General features: G+C 37.5%; 3 protein-coding genes across 5 annotated transcripts in view; all 3 read right to left on the minus strand.

Moving 5' to 3' along the window:
• LOC135770774 (uncharacterized) overlaps positions 1-25,184 on the minus strand; it is a 124,325-nt gene that overhangs the window by 91,797 nt on the left and 7,344 nt on the right. The gene's annotated exons all lie outside the window — the stretch shown is intronic.
• LOC135770779 (uncharacterized) lies at positions 10,349-19,052 on the minus strand. Its single transcript, XM_065280575.2, has 9 exons — positions 18,051-19,052; positions 16,985-17,049; positions 16,280-16,666; positions 15,851-16,162; positions 12,952-13,084; positions 12,836-12,877; positions 12,137-12,205; positions 12,007-12,025; positions 10,349-11,894 (listed from the first exon to the last, which is right to left on the minus strand). The coding sequence occupies exons 2-9, from the start codon at positions 17,013-17,015 to the stop codon at positions 11,835-11,837; spliced, it is 1,053 nt and encodes a 350-aa protein (XP_065136647.1). The 5' UTR covers positions 17,016-17,049; positions 18,051-19,052; the 3' UTR covers positions 10,349-11,834.
• On the minus strand, positions 19,598-24,867 carry LOC135770775 (sialoadhesin-like). Of its 3 annotated transcripts, XR_010542768.1 has the most exons (12): positions 24,733-24,867; positions 23,943-23,998; positions 23,392-23,775; positions 22,846-23,133; positions 22,354-22,635; positions 22,229-22,270; positions 21,587-21,925; positions 20,918-21,220; positions 20,726-20,831; positions 20,589-20,651; positions 20,034-20,091; positions 19,598-19,840 (listed from the first exon to the last, which is right to left on the minus strand). XR_010542768.1 is itself a non-coding variant. In XM_065280571.1 (11 exons), the coding sequence occupies exons 2-10, from the start codon at positions 23,971-23,973 to the stop codon at positions 20,606-20,608; spliced, it is 1,815 nt and encodes a 604-aa protein (XP_065136643.1). In that variant the 5' UTR covers positions 23,974-23,998; positions 24,733-24,867; the 3' UTR covers positions 19,598-19,840; positions 20,589-20,605. The 3 variants fall into 3 exon arrangements, 2 of the variants coding, with proteins under 2 accessions (XP_065136643.1, XP_065136642.1); XM_065280571.1 differs by lacking the exon at positions 20,034-20,091 and having other exon boundaries at positions 20,589-20,645; XM_065280570.1 differs by lacking the exon at positions 20,034-20,091.

The raw sequence follows: 25,184 nt of genomic DNA on the forward strand, positions 1-25,184 counted from the left end.
CTTGTTACAAATGCTTTCAATAAAGTGAAAAGGTGTTACAGTATTCTAACTGATTTGTTTGGAAAATCATTCAAATTAAAAAGAAAAGTTTGTCATTTATGTAATGCTTTCGTGTTAGGTCAGTGTGTTGTGAATGAAATGTGTGTTTTCTGAACAAAACATGTTATCTTGGTCTGTGTGAGTTTTGGAGGTGAGATGAACTGTTTGGCCAACATTCATGCTGGCAGAGGCGATTCTAGGGTTAGAGCTTTAGGGGTGCTGAGCACCCAATGAGCTCCGCTGCCACCACCCGCTCTTTTTTCCTACAGAAACCAAACCAATAATATGTCTATTGTAAAATAGCTATCATTTTAACATTGGTTCAACTAACTCCAAAATAAAGATTTTTTTGGAGACCTTTCAGGCATGAAAATGGGTCAGGGGTGAAAAAGATGAGAAGAATATTACCCCTCTAGGGTCCGGGAGCATGCTCCCCCTTAGAATTTTTTTAAAATAACATTTTAAAGCATCAATCTGATAAGTTTTCAGATGCATATTTTTTGCCAACCTTTTTATTTCTAATTAATGGTGAGCTAGCACATTTTTGCCATTAGTGCCATATTAAAGTCTCAGGACAAAAGGTGGGCTACACCAGCAGTGTGGGTATGGTTTTATGTGAATATACAGTGTATCGTTTTAAGCCTTTGTCAAAATGACAAATCTCCTAATTTATAACTTTTATGCCTACAACATATGGTAGGTTTATTAATAGTTTGTTAATTTGCAGTTTTTCTTTTAACAGTCCTTTAATTGAACCATTACCTTTACTATATGTCTAAAACAAAACACTTGTAACTCCTGTACTAAGGGTTAAAAACGTTATCCCCTTCATATTAGTCTATATGTGACAAACTAAACAAATATTTATTGTCTAGTTTGATAGTCAGACAGTTAGTGATTTCACACATAACTTACCGGTAGCCTACTGGTGGTATACAGTGATATGTAGTTTGTTTTCACTCTGTTCCAAACGCCATGTTTTCATAACAACTGGCCAGAAAAGACGCACGTGATGTCATGTTTACATGACTCCCGATTGTTAAAATAAGTCTCAAATTAACGTTAAATCATACAATAAACTTTAACAACGGAGACACACGCATGCAACTACCCACTGAGACGCACTGCATGCGTCTTGCGGAAGAACATTGTAACCGGCGCTACTTCTCTCCGTTTAAGTCTATGGACGAGTCACCCAGGTACTTTGCTACTCCGCACGCGGGTACCCGCCGGACTAAAATAATCCGAAAATAAACACTTATTATACGTGTACCATGGTGATTCATTATAAGACAAAAACACGGCTTGAAAGATTGATTCGTGATGTACTCGCTCATTATAAACATAACGTAAACATTTTGTAAGATTTGAACAAAAAAGTTGCAACACAACACTTTTAACTGATTCTCACTCTGCGTGTGTTTCGCACTGAATGGTCGGGCTAAGCGATGCAGGTACAGAGAAGTAGAAGAAGAGGATGACACCATTTGCTAAGCGGGGAGGTTTTCATTTTCTACCTTATTATTCATTTTAAACCACAAACTACGGAGTATGTTTTGGACATTATTTAACCTGGTCAAAGACGAACGAACATTTTAGAATAATTAAATTTCTTGCCCCAAGTTTTAGGGATGCTGAGCTCCTTTTTAGGGGTGCTGAAGCACCCCTAAAAAGGGGCTAGCCTCGCCCATGCATGCTGGTATAGTGTACACTGTGTGAAGAGTTTTGAAAATGTGGTTTCAGTATTGAACAATGCTTGTTAGCAACTGAAAACACTGTATTTTAGAGAAAAAACTACACCACAGTATATCAAATTTAACAGCCTTAGAAATATACAGAAGTAAAATGCATCATGCACATTAACATGCAGCAATAATATATTAGTTCACACCATTAAAACATCATTTATAATATTAAAACATTGACCTTACATTTGACAAATATACACTTTAATTTAACTACTGTTAGGAATATTTATTTTAAAATACAACAGGCATGCATTTAATTTTGGAATAGACAGCCGTCAATCTGTGGGGAAATTCTGAGGAGAACAATGCAAGCACTTACTGCTGAATAAACAAACTAGAACAAAGGACCTCATTAACGCACGGGCCCGGCACCTATATGATTTCCTCATGATGAGCATCATTTGTTGAATAAACAATCTTTTATTAAATGGCAGTTTACAAACACAATTTTCATACCTCCAATTTATAGAGCACGTCATGGTTTTATTAGGATTAAATTATTTCGTTCATACCTCCGTTTAGTATCCTTCTTTGTTAAAACTGTGTATTACTAAGTTTAACGTTATAATACGTTAACAAGGGAATTAAGTAACACAAGATAACATTAATTTGTTACCTGGTTCAGTATATCAGAGCTAAGTACTTGGGAAAATACTTTTTTGTTTATCTTGGCTGCATAGAGTCAGACAGAGCAATAACAATTTAATTTAGCTAAACTGTGTGAATATTATGAGACTGATTTACCTGCTTTCTTCGGGACCTTGTGTAAAAGAAAATGGCGGTAAAGGATCCTGGCAGGAAGCGTTATGTATGTGTGGGGAAGGACAGAACCCAATTGCAGACAGCTCTTGAACAAAAACACTTTTATTATAACAGAAACACCCTTGAGGGGGCAAACAACAACAATAATAATCCAGATAAATAACGTGACACTTAGCAGGACAAGACAAGACAAGACACACTGATGATTATTAATGAGATGTTTGTGAAAATGTTTGTTGTGAAAACACTGTATGGTCTACCAATAGCGTGACATCTTGAGGACTCAAGGTCATGAGGGGAAACCCTTATAGTATATCTAATACTAAGGGAAACATGGTAAAAAGAAATAAAATCCACAGAATACTTAGATAGGAACCCTCAAGGGGACGCAATCCGGATGCCTAGCCCAACACAGGTTCTCAAGTATGCAGCTATTGGAGGCTGACAGCTGATGCTCCGCAACATCAACCACAAAGGTGGTGGAGGAGTACAAAAACAGTTTTTGTCACATTTTTGCACTGATGGCCTTTCATAATGTTGCGGTTGTGCAGCAACATAACGAAGGCTGCAAGCCGACACACGAGCCGCTCCTGGGTGTTCTCACCAGTTTAACAAGAGAACCCGAGAGGATACCGGCTCAATACGAACACTATAGAATCTAGTGAAAGTGTTAGGTGTCGCCCAGCCGGCAGCTCTCAAATGTTTATTAGAGAGGAACCACAAGCAAATGCCCAAGATGAGTGGGCCCTCAACCAAAGGGGCATGGAATGCCCTCCTTTTAATAAACAAGGGCGATTGTGTCTACAATCCAATGAGCAATCCTCTGCTTGGTGACAGTTTTCCCTTTCAGCTCACCACCGTAACAAACAAAGAGGTGGTCTGAGGTTCTAAAGCTTTTAGTTCAATTCACATACACACAAAGTGCACATACTGTACAGGACATAACAAAGCTATGGCTGGGTCTGCCTCCTCCAAAGGCAGCGCTTGCAAGTTCACCACCTGATCTCTAAAAGAGTGGTGGGAACTTTGGGCACATAGCCAGGCCTGGGTCTCAGTGTTATACCCTGAAATCATCTCGTCTGGAGGAACCGGCTCGATCTCGTCCATGGTCAGTAGGACAGCAATCTCTGCACGTAATATGTGCATGTTAGAGGCTTTTAACTGGAGTGAATCGCTCAAATTTGGGTGGGGCAGGCAAACTGAATCGTGTAGTCAATACAGATTGTGCCTAAAAGCCAACGCAAATGGCTGGAAAAGCTGTTTCCAAGAGTAGGTTATCACCAATGAATGCTCATTGGCCACATTGACAGAAGTGTTGTGTAATCCAACACTCACCTGGCTCCACTGATGGGTAGCTGAGCTGGAGAGACTCCGTTGTATGTGTGGTTTGTGGGTGCTGGTTGAAAAATCTATGAAACAGAAATGAAAAACCAAGGAGTGGTGCCTTCACCATCTCCTGAAGAGTGATTCCCCCCATCTCCAGGTTGCCCATCTCAGGGCCGCTTAGATTTCATTTTCTATCTTTTGTGGCAGGCGGGGAAGACTCCTACCAGGGGGTTCATCAGATCTGCCAGATGGAGGAATGAAAATGGCCGTAGCAGGATGCCCTCAGCGAGGGGCAGGCTTTCCCCACCGTGTCAACCATCATGAACCTCGGGAAAAAAGGTACAGGTGGCAGGGGCTGTCCTTGCGGGACTCAGTACCAATCATCAAGGCGAGATGGTTCAGGTGGGGGAGAAGTTCTCCACTCGAGTCGACAGTCTGCACAGCCCGAGCGAACATGGCCGCCATCTCGTATTTGAACACGGGCTCCGAAACCCTACCCACAGGAGGGAGCAGATTCGAGTCAGACGGCCCCTCTCCGATACTGCGATAGACACAGAATCCTTGTGAGGGCCGAGAATGTCGTAGAACACACGTCACCAGTCTCCAACGGCACCTCTGGCTATGGATCAGGGGTGCTGACAGCCATTGGACGAACCAGCAGACCGAATAAGCACTATTATACGGAGTTCATCTTTCCGGGGTTTTGCCACTGCACCTTTAATGGGGATACGCAACAGAAAGGTGGGGAGGTGACATTCCCGGAGGTACGAAACACGTCTCCGCAAATCCAAGAGGGTCATGTTCACGCATGGGGAACATTAACCCTCAGCACTCTCAGGCACGAGAGACAAAGAACGTGGCCATACCAGGGAACAATATATCTCCCACATCCAGAACTGCACAGACAAAATTACATCTTTAAAAAAAAGGAACTTGCCATGCAACGGGAGAATGGCTGTCTTTAAAAATTCACAAATTCAACTTCTGCTGCTCTTTTAAGGAAATCACTTATTTAATGCTGTGCTGAGTTGATGAAGCACCCAGGGGACTGCAACGAGATATCAAGATAAATTACCAGCACAACGCTATGAAGTGTTGGCATGAATAACCCTGCAGATGCATATGTAGATGGGGAAGTCCAGCAGTCAGAGATGTCTCCATTGTGATTACAGGTGGGAAATTGTTTTAAAAGAACAGTACAACTGTGAACCAACTTCTACATCTTTCAAACCTGAAAATGACTTTCACAATTTAAATGGAGCACAGTCTTTAGATGACAAGTGTCTGTAGGTATAACTCCTTGATATTCAATGGTGATATCAAAGACTTAATCAATCCATTCGGAACAATGAGTTTTTGTTTTGACAAAAGACAATAGATCTCTGGCACCACCACACCATCATCCTCTGTGACATCGTCAACAATTTCCTCTTGAAAAGGTTGCTCCACCATCTGAAAAAGAAACAATTAATTTGTTTCATAATGCTAACCAAATTTTGTTTAATAAATTGCAAAAGGACACATAATTACATAATCCCAAAGTAACTATATGCAAGTACATGAATATTTCAATAAAAGTCCTAATATTTACTTCACATCATTCCAATTTCATGTAACATAGGCCCTATTCACACATGGTGTCTTGAGACTAGAGCTGTAATCGGGCCTTAAAAGTTAAGCCCGAAATGTCCGGAGCCCGACAGAATGCAGCCCGAACCCGAACGTACATTTAGATTGACAGCTATTTAAAAGCCCGAACCCGTTTACAGCCCGACATTATTTAAATGTGCGCACACACACAGCTTTTGTCAAGAATGAGAAATTTACACAGGTTTAAACATTATTTATTCATGACTAATAATCTACACGCCACTTGGAAGTTGAAACAAAGAAATAAAATAAGTCATCTGTAACATTGTAACATCTCATTCTAAATAGGCTTATGCAATACACTATAAATATGCCAATAAAATTATTATTTCTTAACGAATTAAATTAAGATAATACATTCTGAATTAAGATGGGTATTTGGCAATAACGAAATTAAGAGAAAGGCTCCGCGGGATTTGCGTCGGCACTTCTCTCCATTACTGCCAACATTAGTCTATATCCTCTGTCTAAATTATGTATTTAAGACTCGATTCATATTTAGTTATACATTGAAAAACCTACTCACCAAGAGTAGGCTACATGTTTTTGATGAGGAAAATCATTAAATCCACTGTTAATGAATTCAGCGCGATCCTGCGCTACTGATTGAACTTGACCGCTCATTTACCTCACAAAGCCGGAGCGCAAGCCCGAGCCCGCCCCGAGCCCGTGTAAAATGTTAGAAAGGAAGCCCGAACCCGCCCGAGCCCGTCGGGTCCCGTCGGGTTCGGGCAAAGATCTTCAGCTCTACTTGAGACCACATTTGCTTTAAGGGAAGGGGGACAGTACACTACTTAATATGACAATGAGTAGCTTGATGATTTAGCAAAAAAGTGTGGGGAAAGGGATGTGTTATAACAGTGTTTATTTTTCATTTGTTTATTAATAGTTTAATGTCATGCCAGCTACCCGGCTATAATTATGAATAAAAAGAAAAAAGAAATTAAGCATACATTCATATTTTTTGTATGGACAATAATAAAGATAGGATTGTTGTCTAAACCGCAATTTAAAAAAGTTCATTATCGTTGCATTTCACATATCCATTGTAAGGCTAAAATATATGCCGAAGTATGGAACAAATGGTCTCTAGCCTAGCTCATTACCTATGCTCTGCTTTTGAGAAATGCAATACCATTCAAACTTAAAATAAATAATAAATACTTAGTATAATATCCAGGCATAGGTAAGTGCAGGCAGCAAACAATCAAACACAATAAACAGGCACAGGTCAAAAACAAAACGGCACAGAACAGATAGACAGGAAAGTGCTTGGTAGTGCAGACAGTGCTAAAAATACTTTGCAGTGTGAGCATGTTTATAAAGTCCAGATAATGGCAAAACAAGAAACGGGAGTGGTGATGATCACACTAGTGCCAGGGATGATGGGTAAAGGAGTCCTGAGGCAGATGTATTGATGAACCAGCTGATGAAGGCCAGCAGAGGGAGCCATAATGGCTATCATTACACCTTGGGGGTGTGTATCATGTCTTGCCCTGCTGTATTTATTGTCCTTGTTTGCCCCCTTGAGGGTATTTTTCTGTTATTTTTATAGTCTTTTGTTATGAGCTGTCTGCATTTGGGTTCTGTCCTTCCCACACACAACAAGCAGGAGTGGCAGGAGAGCCTGTCCAATAATTTGCCATTTTATTTTCATATGTAATAAACCAAGATGGAATTCATTTGCAAAATTGCCAAGACTCCTTCCTTCAAATCAAGAGAGTTAATTGCTTTTAAGTTTTAAGGAAAATCTACAGAGCTCACATATTGTTTAAAAAGAAATGTCTTACAGATAATATCCGTTCACATTGTAAAGGTTTCTAATAACTATTAACAACAGGAAACATCTGGTCACATTATAAGGGTTTATAAATAATAACAATGCTGAATTTACTCCTGTAGCCCAAAGATTGGACCAAGTCCTAACTATATCCTTTTGCTAAAACATACATTTATTCAAATTACAAATCATGATGAAATTACCATTGAATTAGCCTGGTTGTCTTTGGTTGGACTGCCAGTTTTGTTGATCTTGATAAGGCCATGAGTTGGTTTGTGTTGACCTAATTCATTTCTGTTGTGTCCAAACTCCACAGCCCCACCACCCTTCCTGTGATCTTTTTGGTTTCTTCCTCCTCATTGTTTTGGCTCACTCCTACTGTTTTGCTGTTCTGGGCTGCCTTTCCCATTTTTTTTTTTTTTTCGAGTCTTAGCACACTATGAAGACTCTTAAGGTAAACCTTAACTATATGCAGGGTGCGATTTGTGAAAAAAACAGAGGGGGGGATGTTTTCATAGGCGTCGATTTCGGCGACGGTGGGCACCCACCATATTTCGTCATGAGTTATTTTGTACCCACCACTAGTTTTTACTTTTTTGACTGTTTTCAGTGGTTAAGAAGAGCAATATGAGAGAGAAATTTGGTAATCATTGTCTGACCTAACAAAAATCCATTATAATATTATTATTATTTTTTTTATATATTTCTAATTAAAATATTTCTAATATTCAGAAATGCGCTCTCCGCTCACGAGCTCTGATCGGAACAACCCGAACCTCACTGTCTGCTGAACTTGCGCAGAAACATCAAAATATAACCAGCTTTTTAAAATGGTTTTAAAACTTAACATTTAGACTATTTTAGCGCAAATTATGAGCTTATTGACGATTTTTTATAATTCTTGACATAATGCGTCTCTGTCCACAGCACATTTCAAAACATTTTAATTCATAAAAATAAATAATGAGAACATGAACTCATCACTGAATTTGCAGGAATTGTAAAATATTTTTTCTTATTAACTCATGAAGCAGCCTAACGCAATATTTTTATTCTAATAGCTTATCTTTCCCCACACATATGAACTGTGATCATGCACAACGAAAAACGCGTAAGAATTAAATCTTGAATGGCAAAACTGTATGGCACAATGTAGTGTCAACTTAAATATAAATATGAACAATGTCTTGATTGCAAAGTTAAACCATTACAGTAGAAACAGTTTTACTGCTGCTTTTAAAGTAATAATATTAACTTTACACCGCAATGCGGAGCTACAGTGAAATGATAGAAAAGACAGATGCATTATGTATAGTCACTAGCCTCATTTGCGCAAACTGGACGCGCCCTCGCCTCGCTAAACGCCTCATCTGCGTGTAACTTCGGCCATTCTCAGTGGTGTGACTGGGACACTAACTCTGCTTGTCATCATAAACAGATAATCAGATTGTGATGTTTATTCCCGCTTTAATAATATGCGGATGAATATGCTGCCTTACACCGTTTCGACACACAGCTCCATAACCATCTCGCATGTGTTGATAGGCTACTCGTGAGGTGTAACCGGGTCTGTAACCAATCAGATAGCGCCGTGGGCGGGACATTGAGCAAGTCTGCATGCAGAGTGGTGAATACAGAGAGGCTGCGCGGCAGCTGTATCAGAGCCAGCCAAAGCAGCGCATTTTAAAACAAAATTGACTTTAATCAAACCACGGATCAGTGATAAGTTTTGTGATCCGTCTCGCCACAAGTGTAGTAGCACTGATCACTTTGAGGGGGGGGATAAATTTATCCCCACCGGGGATAAAAATTATTAAGCAGAGGCAGGGATACATTGACCAGAAAGGGGGAAATCCCACGCATCCCCCCCGGCAAATCGCACCCTGACTATATGTAACACTACGCCTCTCAAAAATAATTTGAAAGAAAAAACTTCTAGAGAGCTTGGGCACAATTAAACAAAACACTTCAAATCACTCAAAGTACAAAGATTTATCACAAAAATTACCAAACGGTCCGTGGAGCCCATTTACTTTTATAGTATTCTTTTTTCTTACTATGGAAGTAAATAGGGTCCACGAACGGTTTGGTTACAAACATTTCTCAAAATATATTCCTTTGTGTTCATCAGGTTTGTAACAACATGAGAGTGAGTAAATGATGGCAGAATTTTTCATTTATGGGTGAACTATACCTTTAAACTGGGGGTCTTCTTCCTCCGCTTAGTTTTTCAGTTTACAAATTCCGCCATCTAAATAGAGAATTGTCAGAACCGGGCTTTTAAAGCGGATGTTTGTTGTAGTCCAAGAAAAGATGTTTATGTTGGAAACGATAACTCGTGTCATCATTTATTTTGGGATTTGTACCTTTTGTACACCGTTAACATGTACTAATACACACTTACACGAAATACAGCTAGGTAGCACAATAAAACATGATAAGACAGATAGATTGCTAAATCTTGCTAATAAATCTTGCTGCAAACTTAAGTTCCATCCCAGCTCCAAAACACCTATCTGTAATTATCAAGCAACCCTGAACACCTTGACTAGCTGGTTTACCTGGGGCATGTTCAAGTTCAAATCAGTGTGCAATGTTATGCTACAGTTTCCTGGTTGAACAAAATATTTCCCGGAAACGGTGTTCACCGGTATGCAACAGGGGCTGCATCCGAAAGCTTAGGCAGCTGACTTGTTGCCTCACTGCCTCATGAGGCAATGACTTCGGAGGCATGAAGGCAGCTCCGAGAAACACATTCGGACATACTTCATAGGCAGCGTAATGGAATTCTGTTTGAGAGCCAGGGTTTGAGATACGTTTTCTCTTGTTTGGTGGGTGTGTCAGAACTGGAGTCCAATCAGCAGCAACATGTAAATAAACCCCAAAAAGTGTCAGCTCATCAAGTACACCCCTGTGCTTTGGGGCCCCTTGGTAGCCCGGGGACCAAGACAATTGCCATCCTTTGCCTAATGGGTAAGTATGCCCCTTCCTACTGTATACAGTGAGTAATACAGTAACTTTTTACTTTTACATTTATCACTGGAGCACTGAAAGGTAAAAGCTACTAAAATTATCCCCGCAGAAATTATCCCCACTGACAAAAAAACCCAACTAAAACATCTGTAATTTCAGTTTATTGTTTATTGACATTATGATTTATATAAATAATAAAATATGTCTCATTATTGTTTCAATATTGTTATTTAATTTCCAATTAATGAAGCCACCAAAAGCACAATATTTACATATTTGTCATACTATTACATTATGTAAAGTAAAGTTCTTAAAGGTGTAGCGGAGGATTTCTTGAATTTTAGAAAATAACCGCCTTCTCCGCTTTTTTAAAAAAATGCAATAGCGCAACACTCCTGATTGACAACTAGGAGGACCAATAGTCTTGATGATCCACCCAGAAAAAGAAAATCCTCCGAAAAACCTTTAAAATAAACATTTAAACCTTTTTTAACAGTTTAAATATCTTTGTCCATTTCAAAGTAACAGAAAGGTTTACATATGGTACTTCTATGACATTGGGTAGAACCTTAATGTGTTTAACATTTTTAATTTTTAAAAGTATAGCGGAATATTTTCCTGAATTTTTTAAAAAGAACCGCCCCTCCACTTTATTTAAAAAAAATACACGTGCGCAACACTCTACCTGCTCCAGAGAGGGAATGCCTATTAAACGCATGCATGAGAGAGAGCATGCACAAGCCTCTTCTCTTCGCTCTGTTTACTGTACAAGTTGCTGTCGGAATGGCTCATACATTGAGATGTTTACCGTGTCTGCGCGGTTCGTGACTTGTGCCAGGGCTAGCATCGCTAATCATAGCTTACATCAACTTTTACTAGCAGTGATTTTAAATGGATTCCTCCAAATAGCATGCCAAACTTACCTGTCGAGTAGAAACTTCGCAACTTAGGCCTCAGTGGGAAGCCCAACCTGTGTAAAATATTCTCCAAAAAATACTCTGGTCTTGTTTCTTTCTTCATATGCATTTCTCTTCTTGTCATACAATTCTTAAGACACCTTTTCTCTTGCAACCCTAAGACATTTTGAAAAAACACGATGAGAATGCGAGCTTCAATGAATGGCTGAAACCGTAGCCCACCACACATATACACCTGAAAGTGCACATGTGCAGAAAGCGAACCTAGGGACAAGCACGTACGACGGCCTTACGTCAACATATCACCAGAATGATTGACAACTGGGATGACCAATAGTCTTGGTGATCCACCTGGAAAAAGAAAATCTTCCGCTATACCTTTAAGTGTATGGTTATTTAAATGTAATTCTCAGTTAAAACAGAATTACAATATTTTATGTTTACGTTGATATTTCTATACATAAAAAAACTGTTTGCTTAGCGAACTTGCCCATTGAAGCCAAACAGAGATACAGATACCAAACCAAATTAATAATGCATTTAACATAAAAAGTACCCATAACAATGGTTAAATGTTGACAACTGTTGGCTTTATCTGTATAAAAACACTGTATTGAGTAAATTTTGGAGATATATTCATTATGCATTTTCATAATTGTTGAGATCTTCAACGTTGCTGTAAAACTCCTCATTCTCATTCTCATTCTTAAAGTTTCAAAAGAGACATGCAGATAAGATCAGTCAATAACATTTCAGACATCAAAAATTGAGTGTTAACCAAAGAAATGGTTATGATTAGTTATATACTTACAGTGTAGTATTTTTGCTCACTGGGTTGCACAGGAAACAAATAAGAGGTAAACAATATAGCATTAAATCAATATAATACTCCACTGAAAAAATACAGCTTTAGAGACTGACTGGGTTCAAACACACAGTACCTTTTTGGTGATGGCATATAAGTGTTAGAGGAGGGATTGTTTTCTGATACTGCATGTGCATCCTTTGACCTGTGAGCAGATGATTTTATTAAGGACAATTCATACTGATCCATCAAACGCCATCAAACTCATTCATTTGAGAAAAAGGATGTCATTATCGCAAATGTCAACTTAAACACCCACGGTCTTCCTACAAGTTTGCACTTTCGTGATGTAATACCACTTTTGGCTGTCGGGAAGAAGTCTGCAATAAATCTCACACAAGTGCAGGCTCAGAAAAAGGGGTGCCAATGAGCACTCTTCTGAACCATAAAATGCCAAATAGGATACCATACGGTCTTCTGGGCTTAACTGGCAAGCCCATGGGGTAGCCATTGTAAGTCAACAAGTCTGCAAGTCTACATGAAGTGTTCCATTTGATATGTAGCCAGTGATGCTGTTATTTAGACTTTTTGGATAAACAGTTTTAGCATAAGCCCCGTTCACACTGCCAGCAACTAGCTGTGGCAGAGCATTATGATCCCATTCATTTCAATAAAAGCCTGGCTACTTTCAGCAAAAATGCTACACCATTAAATGAGAAACTGTTTGCTTATATTGCCTAACAAAAACAAAGGGAAGTGTGATACTATATAAAGTATAGTTCAGGCTTCTCCATATGGTAATGTGGTGAAAAAATAGCTACATAGATAAGCTTACCTTTGTTTAGTCTGTGATTCTTGCGTATCATTAGGTGAAGACCTACAATTCATATTGACAATGTTAATTTGAGATAAGGTATAAGAATATGTTACCCTTATGTTACACACATGTACCTGTTACACTTCTTGTATATGATGACTCCAGCAAGTATGCAAATGACAAGCAAGACAAATATAGGCGATAGAATGTAAGCCATATTTGTCTTCGTGTCAAAGGTCATCACATCAGTTCCATTTTGGGAAATGGCTAAAGGAAGAAGCAAGACATACATTTAGTTTTTTGTGATGTATAGTTTTATGTTAGTTTTAATGTGATGAATAAATTTGTGCAGAATTGACAATGGAAACCTCTATTAGTAATGGACAGAGTAAAGTATTTTAGTACATCCCCTCATTATTAACTTAGACAAAATATTAAACACACTCTTACACGTAAGCTTTGGATAAAAAGCATCTGAAAAAGTGCATCTGAAAAAGTGCATTTAAAAACTCATTAGATTACACAGATCTGTAAAATGCTTTCCTGGTGTTTTGATTTATTTTAGCCTTTATTTATTAAAAACTCTGTTGTGCGTTGTTTGTTTGAAACAAATGCAAAAGCATCTTTACAGATTTTAAATTATTTCAACAACTTAATAATGTTAAGCAATCACATTAAATAATTTTTATGTAGCATACTATACAGATTATCTCCGGAATACCTGCAGACCGCAATAAAATGTTTACAAAGCACATCAAATATTGATCCACTGCTTTACACCCATGCAACACATGTGAATAGATTTAACAATGTCTGCATTACTTTCTTAAATAGTTGTGAAAAAGAAATTGTGTCTATTAATATCTTACTAGCTCTTATCGTTGGTGACTTTAATATCCACATTGATAACCCAAAAGATGCGTTAGGACTAGCTTTCATGAATGTTCTTAACTCTCCCTGTATTAGACAAAACGTGACAGGGCCCACGCATAGCCATAAACACATTGTGCTCAATATTAGTAATATAGAAAAATAATTTCCACTACTAAAGATAGCTTTATTAGTAATCTCGCAGACCTGTCCCATATGAAACATGTAGCAGATAACCGTGAAGATCTGGACGCTGTAATAGAAACCTTGAACAACATTTGTTCTAGCACGTTGGAAGCAGTTACTCACATTAGTTCAAAGAGAATCAAGGAAAAAATGCCAGCACCATGGAATGACCATCATACCACAGCTCTTAAAAAGGCAGCCAGAAAAATGGCGCTTAATTGGAGGAGCACATTGAGTTAGAGATATGGTGTACTATGTAAAACACTGTGTTAAACACTACAGACAGGCTATAAAAACCACCAGATATAAATATATCTGCAAAATCATATAAGAAAATCACAATAACCCTCAAGACCTCTTTACCGGATTCCCACACCTTGGTTAACTTCAAATCAAAGGACCTTTCAAGGACTTTCCAGGTTCAATACCCTCAAATTCAAGGACTTAATGTGGGGACACATTTTAAGTGAGAGCACAGTTACATCATGTTACCTTGTAAGATACATTGTTACAGTTTTCATGTGTCAAACACAACTATGCAAAAAAGTTGCTTATAGACGGCTGCACTGTTGTGCCAACTTCCACAGTCAAGAACCTAGGTGTGATGTCGACAGGAATCTAACTTTCATTTCTCCAACGTCTACCGCACAGCATTCTTCCATTGTAAAATTATCTCAAAAATATGAAAATTACAATATTACTTAAGACCAATACAAAGAAAGGATTTTTAGAAATATTGGCCACCTGAAAAGTATAAACATGAAAAGTATGAGCATGTACAAAACTCAATACTTAGTTGAGGCTTTTGCCTGGATTACTGCAACAATGCGGCATGGACTTGATCAGTCTGTGTCGCTGCTCAGGTGTTATGAGAGCCCAGGGTGCTCTGATAGTGGCCTTCAGCTCTTCTGCATGATTGGGTCTGGCATATCGCATCTTCCCTTTTCACAATACCCCATAGACCTTAAACCAGGTACTGGTAGCTTTGGCACTGTGTGCAGGTGCCAAGTCCTGTTGAAAAATGAAATCTGCATCTCCACAAAGTTGGTCAGCAGCAGGAAGCATGAAGTGCTCTAAAACTTACTGGTATACTGCTGCGTTGACCTTGGACCTCAGAAAACACAGTGGACCAACACCAGCAGATGACATGGCACCCCAAACCATCACTGACTGTGGAAACTTTACACTGGACCTCAAGCAATATGAATTGTGTGCCTCTCCACTCTTCCTCCAGACTCTGGGACCCTGATTTCCAGAGGAAATTTCACCTCAGCCGCCAGACTTGTCGACTCTGCCCTGGCCTCCCGGCACCTCGGCTCCACAGAGGTCACCTTTTTCCAACCTGGCGTTTCCATTACTTGTCCCCAGGATCCCTTCACCATGGCTCCTCCCTGTGGCAACTCCACCCTAGGGCTTCCCTCCGGCTGATCTCTGGCCAACCATCAGGCTCATCCTGTTCTGGGCTCCTTCCATCATCGTCACTACCTTTTGTCTTTTTCGTTGTCGTTGCACCCCCACTTTGGTTTTAGTTATGACACGGGACGCGACTAGGGGGAGGGGGCGTACTGTACTGTTACGGTTTAGTCTTTGTTGTGTAAGTTTTCCCTTATCTTTTATTGTCTGCACCGCTCACTGCTTAATTAATCATCATCATCATTGTTTTCACCTGTCTCACTGTGTATTCCCTTACCTTAGTTCAGTCGTGGTCGGTTATTGACTTATATTACTTGTGTAAGGGTGTTAGTTGTAAGTTTAGTAAATATATGGTATTTTGTACTCTTGTGTCGTCGTCCCCCACACCTCAACACGTTACAAGAATAAACTTTCCTTAATATCTTTAATGAAACAGTATTAGTCAAAACTAATTTGAGCATGTACCAATAATGAAATAAGGGTGATTATTAGGCTGATATAAATCAGTAATTGAAATTAGCATATAGACACACATTCTTTATGCATTCACGTGTTCATACTCACAGACTGCAGTTGTGCTTTTTGTAGCTTTAATGTTCATGGTTTTTGTAGCTCTTGTTGTTATGCCTCCATGATGTGTTACAGTACACTCAATATCTGACTGCTCATCCTTCACAACACCGGTGCGTGTCAATGCGATTTTCCACAGACCGTTTTCAATATGGAAATCATCTATTTTATCAGATCCTTCAATACCCTTCAGAATGATGTTTGGTTTGCTGTATGGACAGGTGTGGTAGGTAAAACATGCAACTGTAATGCTGTCACCAGTTGTTGCACCTCCATAAATATTGATAGTGGGCTGCCTTGGATCTGCTACATGGGTAGAAACAATAGAATTAGAACATGACATCAATGTCCCCAGTTGCTCATAATTAGACAGCTAGAGAATTCATGAATAAAACAATAAGTTAAAGAAAAGTATTCACATACTGTCAACAAAAATCGTGGAGGTCACGTCATAAAACTCATAGGTGCGCCATCCAATATTTTCTGGGTCAATCCATGCATATAATTTTTCTTCATTGTGAGACGGATCCACGCTTTTGATCAGCAGACTACAATCCCAATCTGAGTTTGTAGGCCTATATATATAAGTTTTTCCTTTGAACTCGTCAATGACATAGTCTGGATACAAGGGATCACAGACTATAGGGTAGCCACTCGACACCCACTGATACCACACAACTCTACGTGTGTAAGTTGGTGGGTATGAAGTGTAAGAGTAAGAGCACGGTATAACCAGACAGGATCCACTGAGGCCATGAATTTCCTTTGGCATTCTCACTTCCCATGCCAGAGTCTCATACAGCAGAACACCTGTGAGAAAAATCCAGTGAAAAAGTTTACTGCTGTAAATCTCTAATTATTTGTTATAATATAAAAACGTAAGATTTTTTTTAAGGTCTATGGGGTAAGATGCAGCAGAAATTATATATTTGGAGATTAATAGATAAAAATTGTGAGACATTAAGCATCTTTGTAATAATTGTTGTTTATCAAAATGTCGCACTTGAATACAGCTACTGATGTCATGCAAGTCTTATGTAAATTTGTTTAGATATTTTTTTCTTAATATTTATTCAGAATATCAGAAGCCTAAAGACATGAATGACAAACAGAAGAAAGACACTTTACCTTGGAAAAGTAAATGAAGTAACAAATCCATAGCTTCAGGTCAAAATTATGTTGTTTATCATTTACTAAAAGAAAAATATTTCATGTTATTAACACTAAATAAAACATAGGCTATACAGAAATTACAGTGTACAGGTAGTTTTTCATAAGCATTCCTATTTTCTCTGAAACTCGCATTATTTCAAATTCTTCAGTGCAGCACATACAGTATTACTCTGCAAACTGTAGAAGTACGCTAATAATAAAATAATTCATGGGCGGAAGCTGAACTTCCTTTGAGGAAAGTCTAATGTGCTTCCCCTTTAAAACATACAGAATAAAGATTTTCTAACACCAGTGTTACTTTCAAAGTGTAATCTGGCAACACCATAAGCCTGCAAGCATAAACGCTTGCAATAAATTAGCTACTTTTACAAACAAAAAATACAGGAAATATGTTCACAACATTAAAAACAAAACCATTTTCAGAACTAAATGTTTTCTTTAGGCATCAGTCAGTATTTAGTGTCACCTGTCTTGGCACGGCACACATCTTGAGCTTTTTTCAGGAGACTGAAGTCCTGAAGTCATTCGATTAAAATTAGGATTTCATCTTATTTAGGTTCAAGAGATCTTGCAGTTTCCTGCCATTCCTCAAGTGGAAGGGGAATTTACCCTAAATACGTTTATACTGTTTTTAATCCTACATGCAGATTTCCTGTATTTTCTAGTTGTATTATAATAAAGAGACGGAAAATATTATACAGTATATGATCACTATAACATTGCAAAAACAACAAATCTCTTTTGCACAGTGCAAAACGTAATGAGTCACTGTCGTTTCAGTTGTAATGTAGTGGAGTTAAACCAAAAGTTGTTTACATCATCGAGCAACTATTGAATAAGGTACAAAATAGTCAAAATATACTGTACTTAAGTAGGCTAAAGTAACTACGCAAGTACATCTACACAGATCAGCAGGGTCTTCATAAAAATGTACATCTACTATATAAAAAACTGAATTGCTGAAGCCCAGTATAAACTACAGGCAGAAGTGATCTTAAAATAAGATGAAAATATAACATACCTTACTTCTTTTTTATTTTCACTTCGTCTGACCAGATCCTGCACAAGCAAATTGAAAGCCAGCCAAGTGAGAGAACATTTAGTCCCACCTTCCAGAACCCAATCATCAATCGAAAACAACTGATGATTCTCTGTGGGAGGGGCTTGAGAATCTAAGCATATGCTCAGTAGCTGAAATAAGTGAAAAAAAGGGGATTTTTAGCAAAATTTGAGCTTGCTTAAGAAACAAAAGTTATGGTTCAAATGATTACAGGGTTAATTGTTGGTAAGACATTTGTTGTTTAATACTGTATAGCCTATCTTCCTTCCTTTAAAAACAGTTAAAAATCTTAGAAACTCATCTTGATGCTTACCAGTAAAATGTTCTCTGCATTTTTGGCAGACAGCGTGTTACTCTTTTCATATACAATATTTCCTGTTGTCCTAAAAGGTGCATGGTGCACAGATGTAGATTTGTGCATGTTGTGCAAGAGCAAACCAAGCAACCAATTTTGGCTAAAACAAGGCTAAATTTGGGCTGCCAGTGAAAGTCTAAAGATGTCTAACCATAGCCCAAGAATAGACAATGCGTATACTTTTAGAATGTAAAAAATATAAGATGTAAAAGTAATGAAAGCAAACACATTGAACACCTGTTGACTTTGCGTACACGTTGGAATATCATACATCTTCAAGTTATTTTGGCAATGCGAAGCCGCTTGCTGGGAAGCGGCCTGTATTGTCCTGCCAAAAACAAGCAGATGTCCTCTTTGAGGGATACCTGGCTTTGATGGGTAGAGTTTCATCTGTGCATTTGACAGCTGGGGGACAATAAACATATTTTTTTTAAAAGAGACACAAATAATACAGCCGAAACTTTAAGGACACAGTATGTGTACACAGATGAAAGCTAATAGTAGCTACTACATTTCTGTCTGATTTAATAAAAAAGCTAAATTTAACAAAATATTTTTTTCTTCCATTTGTTTTCGAAGTTTTTGAAGTTGTTTACAATCAAGCCTCCAAAATACAATGATATTAGTAGATAACATTATAATCATTAAGCAAACTCACTGAAAACGACAAAGTGGCTCTTCTAAGTTTTGACATGGTCGGTCTCTACAGCTTTTTTTCAAGACGAGTTAAACCTTATAGAAGCTATAGTTATTATAGTTTATAAAGTTTTAAATATGGATTTTTTTCTTACAAAATCTCATTGAATTCCCTCTGAAGGCCGTCATTAACCCCCTGGAGCCGTGTGGATTACTTCTCTAAAGGATGGATGCAGTTTTTTGGGCTTGAAAGTCGTGGACCCTGTTGTTAACCGTTATAAAGCTTGTAAGAGCCAGGACATTTACTAAAATAACTCAAGTTGTGTTCGTCTGAAAGATGATGGACTTATGTATCTCAGATGGCTTTAGGGGTGAGTAAATCATGGAGTAAATTTCATTTTTTTGCTGAACTATCCCTTTAAAAGCTTTGATGTATGGTATGAAATCAGCAGTTGAAAATCTACTTTTGAACGACTTATTGTGAAAAGTGTTTTGTCCATAAAAAACAGCTACAAAATTTTCTTAGATAACATTTTAATTTCACAAATAAATTGCTTCACAAGGTTGTCAAATAACATTTGTATTTGCTTCTGTGAAGAAAATTTAGTAAAAACTTCAAGTATGTTTAGTAAAAACTTATCTTAAAAAGAAAACATTACGTATTTTTCATGTGCATTATATCAAAATTTATTTCATGAATATGTTCATGTTACTGTAGTCAGCTTGTTATGCAAAAACCAGTCAGATCCCTGTGGTGTATCTAGAAAATAACCAAAAAAAATGCATTACTGTCTCAACAAAAAGAAAATGCAAAATCTTGGAATTATGTCAATTTTTACTATATAAACATGTTAGATACATACATGACTAATTATAAAATGACAAAATATAATAATTTCCAAGAACAACAACTCAAACAAGAGTCATGACAGATAAGAAAAACATTTATGTACCTCCTTCTTGTAAATTTGCTGGTTGCTCAACAATGGTCTCTAATAAAATTTCACATCTCTTAAAAAGACAATGTACAATGTCAGAAATAAAGGTACAAAACTGTACCTTTTCTGTCACTGGGGCTGTACCCTTTCAAAAAGTACAGCTTTGCACCTAAGGATTTCATTTTAGTACCTCAGAGGAACATACTGGGACCAAAGAGAGCTTATTAGTACCTCAAAAATGCATAGTATTTCTAAGGTACATATTGGTTCTAAATGTTTACATATCTGTACCTAATGGTCCATACAATTACCTTTTAAAACGGTGCTGCCCCACTGACAGCTAGGGTACATATTTTGACTTTTTCTAACAATGTAGGCCTTAAAGGTATGTAATCTACCTAAAATTGTAGGGTACAGCCCCAGTGACAGAAAAGGTACAGTTTTGTATCTTTATTTCTGAAAGTGTAACAATGTAAGTCAGTATTTTTGACTGAAATCTGTATAAAATGAATATCATGTGTGCAGTATAAAAATGATGTAAATTATATAAAAATATAATAAAGCACTTACATGTTGTAACCCCCATCTCATCTTCTGTTATTCCAGACAGCTCTTCCTTCAGACATCCTAGAACTATAGGATAAAATAAATCTTTCAATGAGACCCAAGATAAGATAAACACACACAAACATAGTCATGTTAGTTACCTGCGTCTCTTCCTGAATATGATAACTGCAGCGCAAAGCAGGAGAAGCAGAAGTACAGGAACTATAACACACGGCCCATAAATCTCCATTCCAACACCTTGAATTCCTGATGATGATAATAAATTCACTGATCACAAATCATCAGATACAGAAATGCAAACGCGTTTTTTTTTTTCAAAATATGCCACTTACTTTTGACACTCAGTTCAGTTGAACCATTAACCATCACCACTTTATCACCCCAAAACTTTGCATTGCAAACAATTTCATCTATCTCTTCGTATCCGGTCGGGATAAAGGTCACAGTGGAGACTGTTTCCCAGACTCCTCCGCTCACGCTCTGGTGGCTGACTGTTTCTCGGGCAGTCGGGATGCTCCAGGTGATGCCGGGGGGATGAGAGGGGCAGGTGTGCTTGACTGAGCATTTGACTGTGACGCGCGTCCCGGGCTCAATGTTTTCAGGAAGCGATGACACCACAGGATTGTCTGGTTGGGCTTTATACAAAAGACACAAATATGTAGAGTATAACTATTCTGGAGATATTCTGTGAAGTAATTTAATCTATAACTTTAAACCAGCTGGTCTTAAAGTGCGTTTTAGTGGATGTATGGAGTCATACAGATGTTTAGCTAAGTAACCACATTTGAACTTGCTTTATAACTTAAACCTAAATTAACAAAACTCTTTTTGTAAAATGTTTAAAAATGACTTTGCGCCACAATACTTTAAAATTGAAGGAGAAAAGAATGAAGTGTACTCAAATTGCAGACAAATATATAACATCACTTGGTTTGATATTTCGTTTTGATATAATTCAATCACATTCATGTAGTATTGTGTGTCTGTATATGCTTTTGTACCTCGCATCAGAATGAACACACAGCTGTTGTTAAATTTGTATTTATCTTCTTCTTTTTCTGCTTGGAAACAGAACGGTCCATTGTCATGGGGTTTTACGTCATCAATCTCGACCGTACAGTTTTGTTCATCTGGGTTTCCAAGCAGTCTTGTGCGGCCTTTAAAGTTGTCCAAGATGCGGCTCGGTCCGGTGTGGTACATGTAACCTTTTTTCGAGACCCAACGAGCTCGAAGTTGTGCTGCAAGTTCCTCTTCCATGTTAAAAGTGCAGGGTATCACCACACAGGAACGGGTTAATGCGGTGATCTTGGGTGCCACATCTGCCTTATACAGGACATAATCTAAAAGGGTGCATTATCAATATGAATACACATTTAAAATAAGTATTATTTTATATTTATCTGGAATATCTAGAATTATCTGTAAAAAAAAGTATTATTTTATATAAGTAAATGCTTATATAAAATAATTATTTAAAACATAAAAATTCTAAAGACAATTATTGCATTATTGCACACTGTTGAGTCTCTTGTGTGTATTTAATGTTAACTTTAATAAAATGATTTGTGATTTTGGAGGAAGTATCATTACTGATTACCTAAACATTCAAGGAAATGATATAAACATAAATACATAACACCTACTTTTCTCTATGTCTGTTATGTTCACTGGTTTAGGTTCATACTCTGAAAAAAATAAGCAACAGAAAACAACATGAATGAGATGTGAAGAAATTACACATCATGCATTGCATTTTTTAATCACTCACGTTTCACATGTAAGTCAACAGATGCTGTGATGTCCTGTCCAGAAAATTTTGCAGTGCAGATCAATTTCTTCCCGTTGTCTTTCTTTGCCCCCAAAAATATTATGGTGACCAATTTGAACCCTTTAGGTTGTTTTATTCCCATTTTCACCGGCATGTTCTCATAGTTCCAGGAGAGGATCGGAGGAGTCTGACAGGAATGGTGGACGGTACAATTGAATTCCCTTGCAACACCCTCTGTGACATCTGCCTGTTTAGGCTCAATGTTTATACTGTAAGGAATACCTGAAGAAAAAAGCAGATTGGAAATTGTTACAATTAACACAATTCAAAACGATGTAACATTTTGTTGTACTTCAAGCTTTAAAGAAAGAATTCAGTTCTAATCTCTTAAAAACTAAACAAAATGAGCATATACCAATATTAATATAAGGGTGACTATTAGTATGTATCAGTGACCTAAACATTAACGCTTGCATTTATTTGTTCACTCACATGCTGAATTCTTGTTCTTTGTAGCTCTTGTTGTGATGCGTCCATAATGTGTTACAGTACATTCAATATCTGAGCGTTCAGCCTTCACAACACCGGTGCGTGTCCGAATGGTTTTCCACAGACCATTTTTAATATAAACATCATCTACTTTATCAGATCCTTCAATACCGTTCAGAACGATGTTTGGTTTGCTGTATGGACAGGTGTGGAAGGTAAAACATGTCACTGTAATGCTGTCACCGGTCTTTTCACCTCCGTAAATATTGATGGTGGGCTGCGGCGGATGTGCTACAAGGGCAAAAAGGTAAGAAATTACATTATTCACGCTTTAAATTGACTGTTCTTCCTTATTATACTGTACCTTTATTTTAAATTCATGCATTTTCAAAAATATTCATTAGAGCATAAAGTGTGACAAATTGGCCCAGTTGCTCATAATAAGATAATAGCTTTTGTTGTACAGCTATCAACCTCAGCTGAAGAATAAATGAACAATACAATAAATGATCAAAATTAAGTTAAATAAACAACAGACTATTTACATACTGTCAACAATAATCGTGGAGGTGACCTCATAAAACTCATAGGTGCGCCATCCAACATTTTCTGGGTCAATCCATGCATATAATTTCTCTCCGTGGTGGGACCGATCCACACTTTTGATTAGCAGACTGCAACTCAATTTTGACGGGTTGCCATATAAATCAGTTTTTCCTCTGAACTTGCCAATGACGTCATATGGATACCAGGGATCGTACACTAAAGGGTAGCCTTTCGACACCCACTGATACCACACAACTCTATGTGGGTTAGTAGGTGGGTACGAAGAGTAAGAGAAAGAGCACGGTATAACCAGACAGGAACCTTGGAGGGCATGCATTTCCTTTGGCATTCTCACTTCCCATGCAAAAGTCTCATACAGCAGAACACCTGTGAGAAAAATATTAGAGAATTGTAGTCATTATTGTTTAATAAATACACCAGCAGCCACACTTGAAAAAAAGCTACTGGTGTCATGTTTAGAGTTTCATTATATGTCAATTTGTGTATTAATTTATCTAGCCTATTGAATGACAAACAGAAGAAATGCACTATACCTTGAAAAAGTAAACGAAGTAACAAATTCATAGCTTCAGATCAAAATGATGCTCTTCTTTATAAAGAAAACAGAATGTTAATAATACTTAAAAACATGTACAGAAAATACAGCATACAAGCCACTCAAGCCAGGCGTAGTCATTTCCCATTTTGCACTTTTGTCCTTTGCAAGCTGTGCTACCAGAACTTTACTATAGTCTTGAGACCCAGCTAAAAGTGAACAAAATTACAAAATATTGTATTAATATTTAATTTGATATCCTCCCTAGAGGGTACCATACTCTCAGAAAAGGGTACAAAAAGCTTTACACCTTTGTACCTAAAGAGCATATATTAGTACCTCAACGGTACATATTGATACATCAAGGGTACATATTAGTACCTAAATGGCATTTATTAGAACCGTCCCAGTGACTTTTATAAAATAATGTATATTAAAAAGATAAAAACCACTGCTCAAGTATTATTATACATTAAAAATAAAATTTAAACTGTATATTTACAGAAATAGTGTACTTTTTAACGTTATGTTTTTAACGAAATGTCAGTCTCAGAAATACAAAAAAAAATAAAAAATAATGTTATCGCCAAACAAAATATTTGTTATCTCCATACAGCACAGGACATCCTGTTAAAGATTTCTCAGGACTCCGGCATGCATACAGGGTTTCCAATTTTTTTTATGTCTACTACTAGTGAAAGAAACTGAATTGCTGTCCCCCAGGAGAATACAATATACAGGCATACATGAAAAATCTTCTCTAAATATTAGATGAAAATATAACATACCTTTCATATGTTCACGTCCTCTGACCGGTCTCCTACACAAGCAAATGGATGGAGAGTCAGCCTTCAAACACTGCAAAATAAAAGAACTGAAAAAGCAAAAATTTTTAAAGGGGAAGTGAAAAACATTTATTACGCCAACCAAAATGCAAAATAACACCATAATGAAATGTTTAAGCTTTCAGTGAATTACCCACCGTGTTTCCAAAGACATCTGTTTTGTCTGTTGTAAAATCACCTAAATATGTTAGGTTTAAAAAGCATGCAAAGCAACATGATCTCACGGAAAGTCGTGTTAGTCACAAAAAATTTGATTAATTTATTAATGTCCATGGCACGAAATTCGTCTTTTTTCGTGCCTTGAGCACGAATGTCTTTTTTCGTGTAACCTGCACGAATTTCTATAAATAGTTTTGGAGTCTGTGGCACGAATTTCTTTTTCGTATCATTTTATG

Source organism: Paramisgurnus dabryanus, chromosome 8 (genome assembly GCF_030506205.2).
Source record: "Paramisgurnus dabryanus chromosome 8, PD_genome_1.1, whole genome shotgun sequence".
NCBI lineage: Eukaryota > Metazoa > Chordata > Actinopteri > Cypriniformes > Cobitidae > Paramisgurnus > Paramisgurnus dabryanus.

Bases quoted from the DNA above. Each gene is read 5' to 3' on its own strand.
- LOC135770779 (XM_065280575.2), bottom strand. From the start codon at position 17,015: ATGGATTTGTTACTTCATTTACTTTTCCAAG. The intron at 16,667-16,984 runs GTAAAGTGTCTT...TTTTTCTCACAG, and splicing joins ACTTCATTTACTTTTCCAAG to GTGTTCTGCTGTATGAGACT. The intron at 16,163-16,279 runs GTATGTGAATAC...CTACCCATGTAG, and splicing joins CTCCACGATTTTTGTTGACA to CAGATCCAAGGCAGCCCACT.
- LOC135770775 (XM_065280570.1), bottom strand. From the start codon at position 23,973: ATGAATTTGTTACTTCGTTTACTTTTTCAAG. The intron at 23,776-23,942 runs GTATAGTGCATT...TTTTTCTCACAG, and splicing joins ACTTCGTTTACTTTTTCAAG to GTGTTCTGCTGTATGAGACT. The intron at 23,134-23,391 runs GTATGTAAATAG...TTGCCCTTGTAG, and splicing joins CTCCACGATTATTGTTGACA to CACATCCGCCGCAGCCCACC.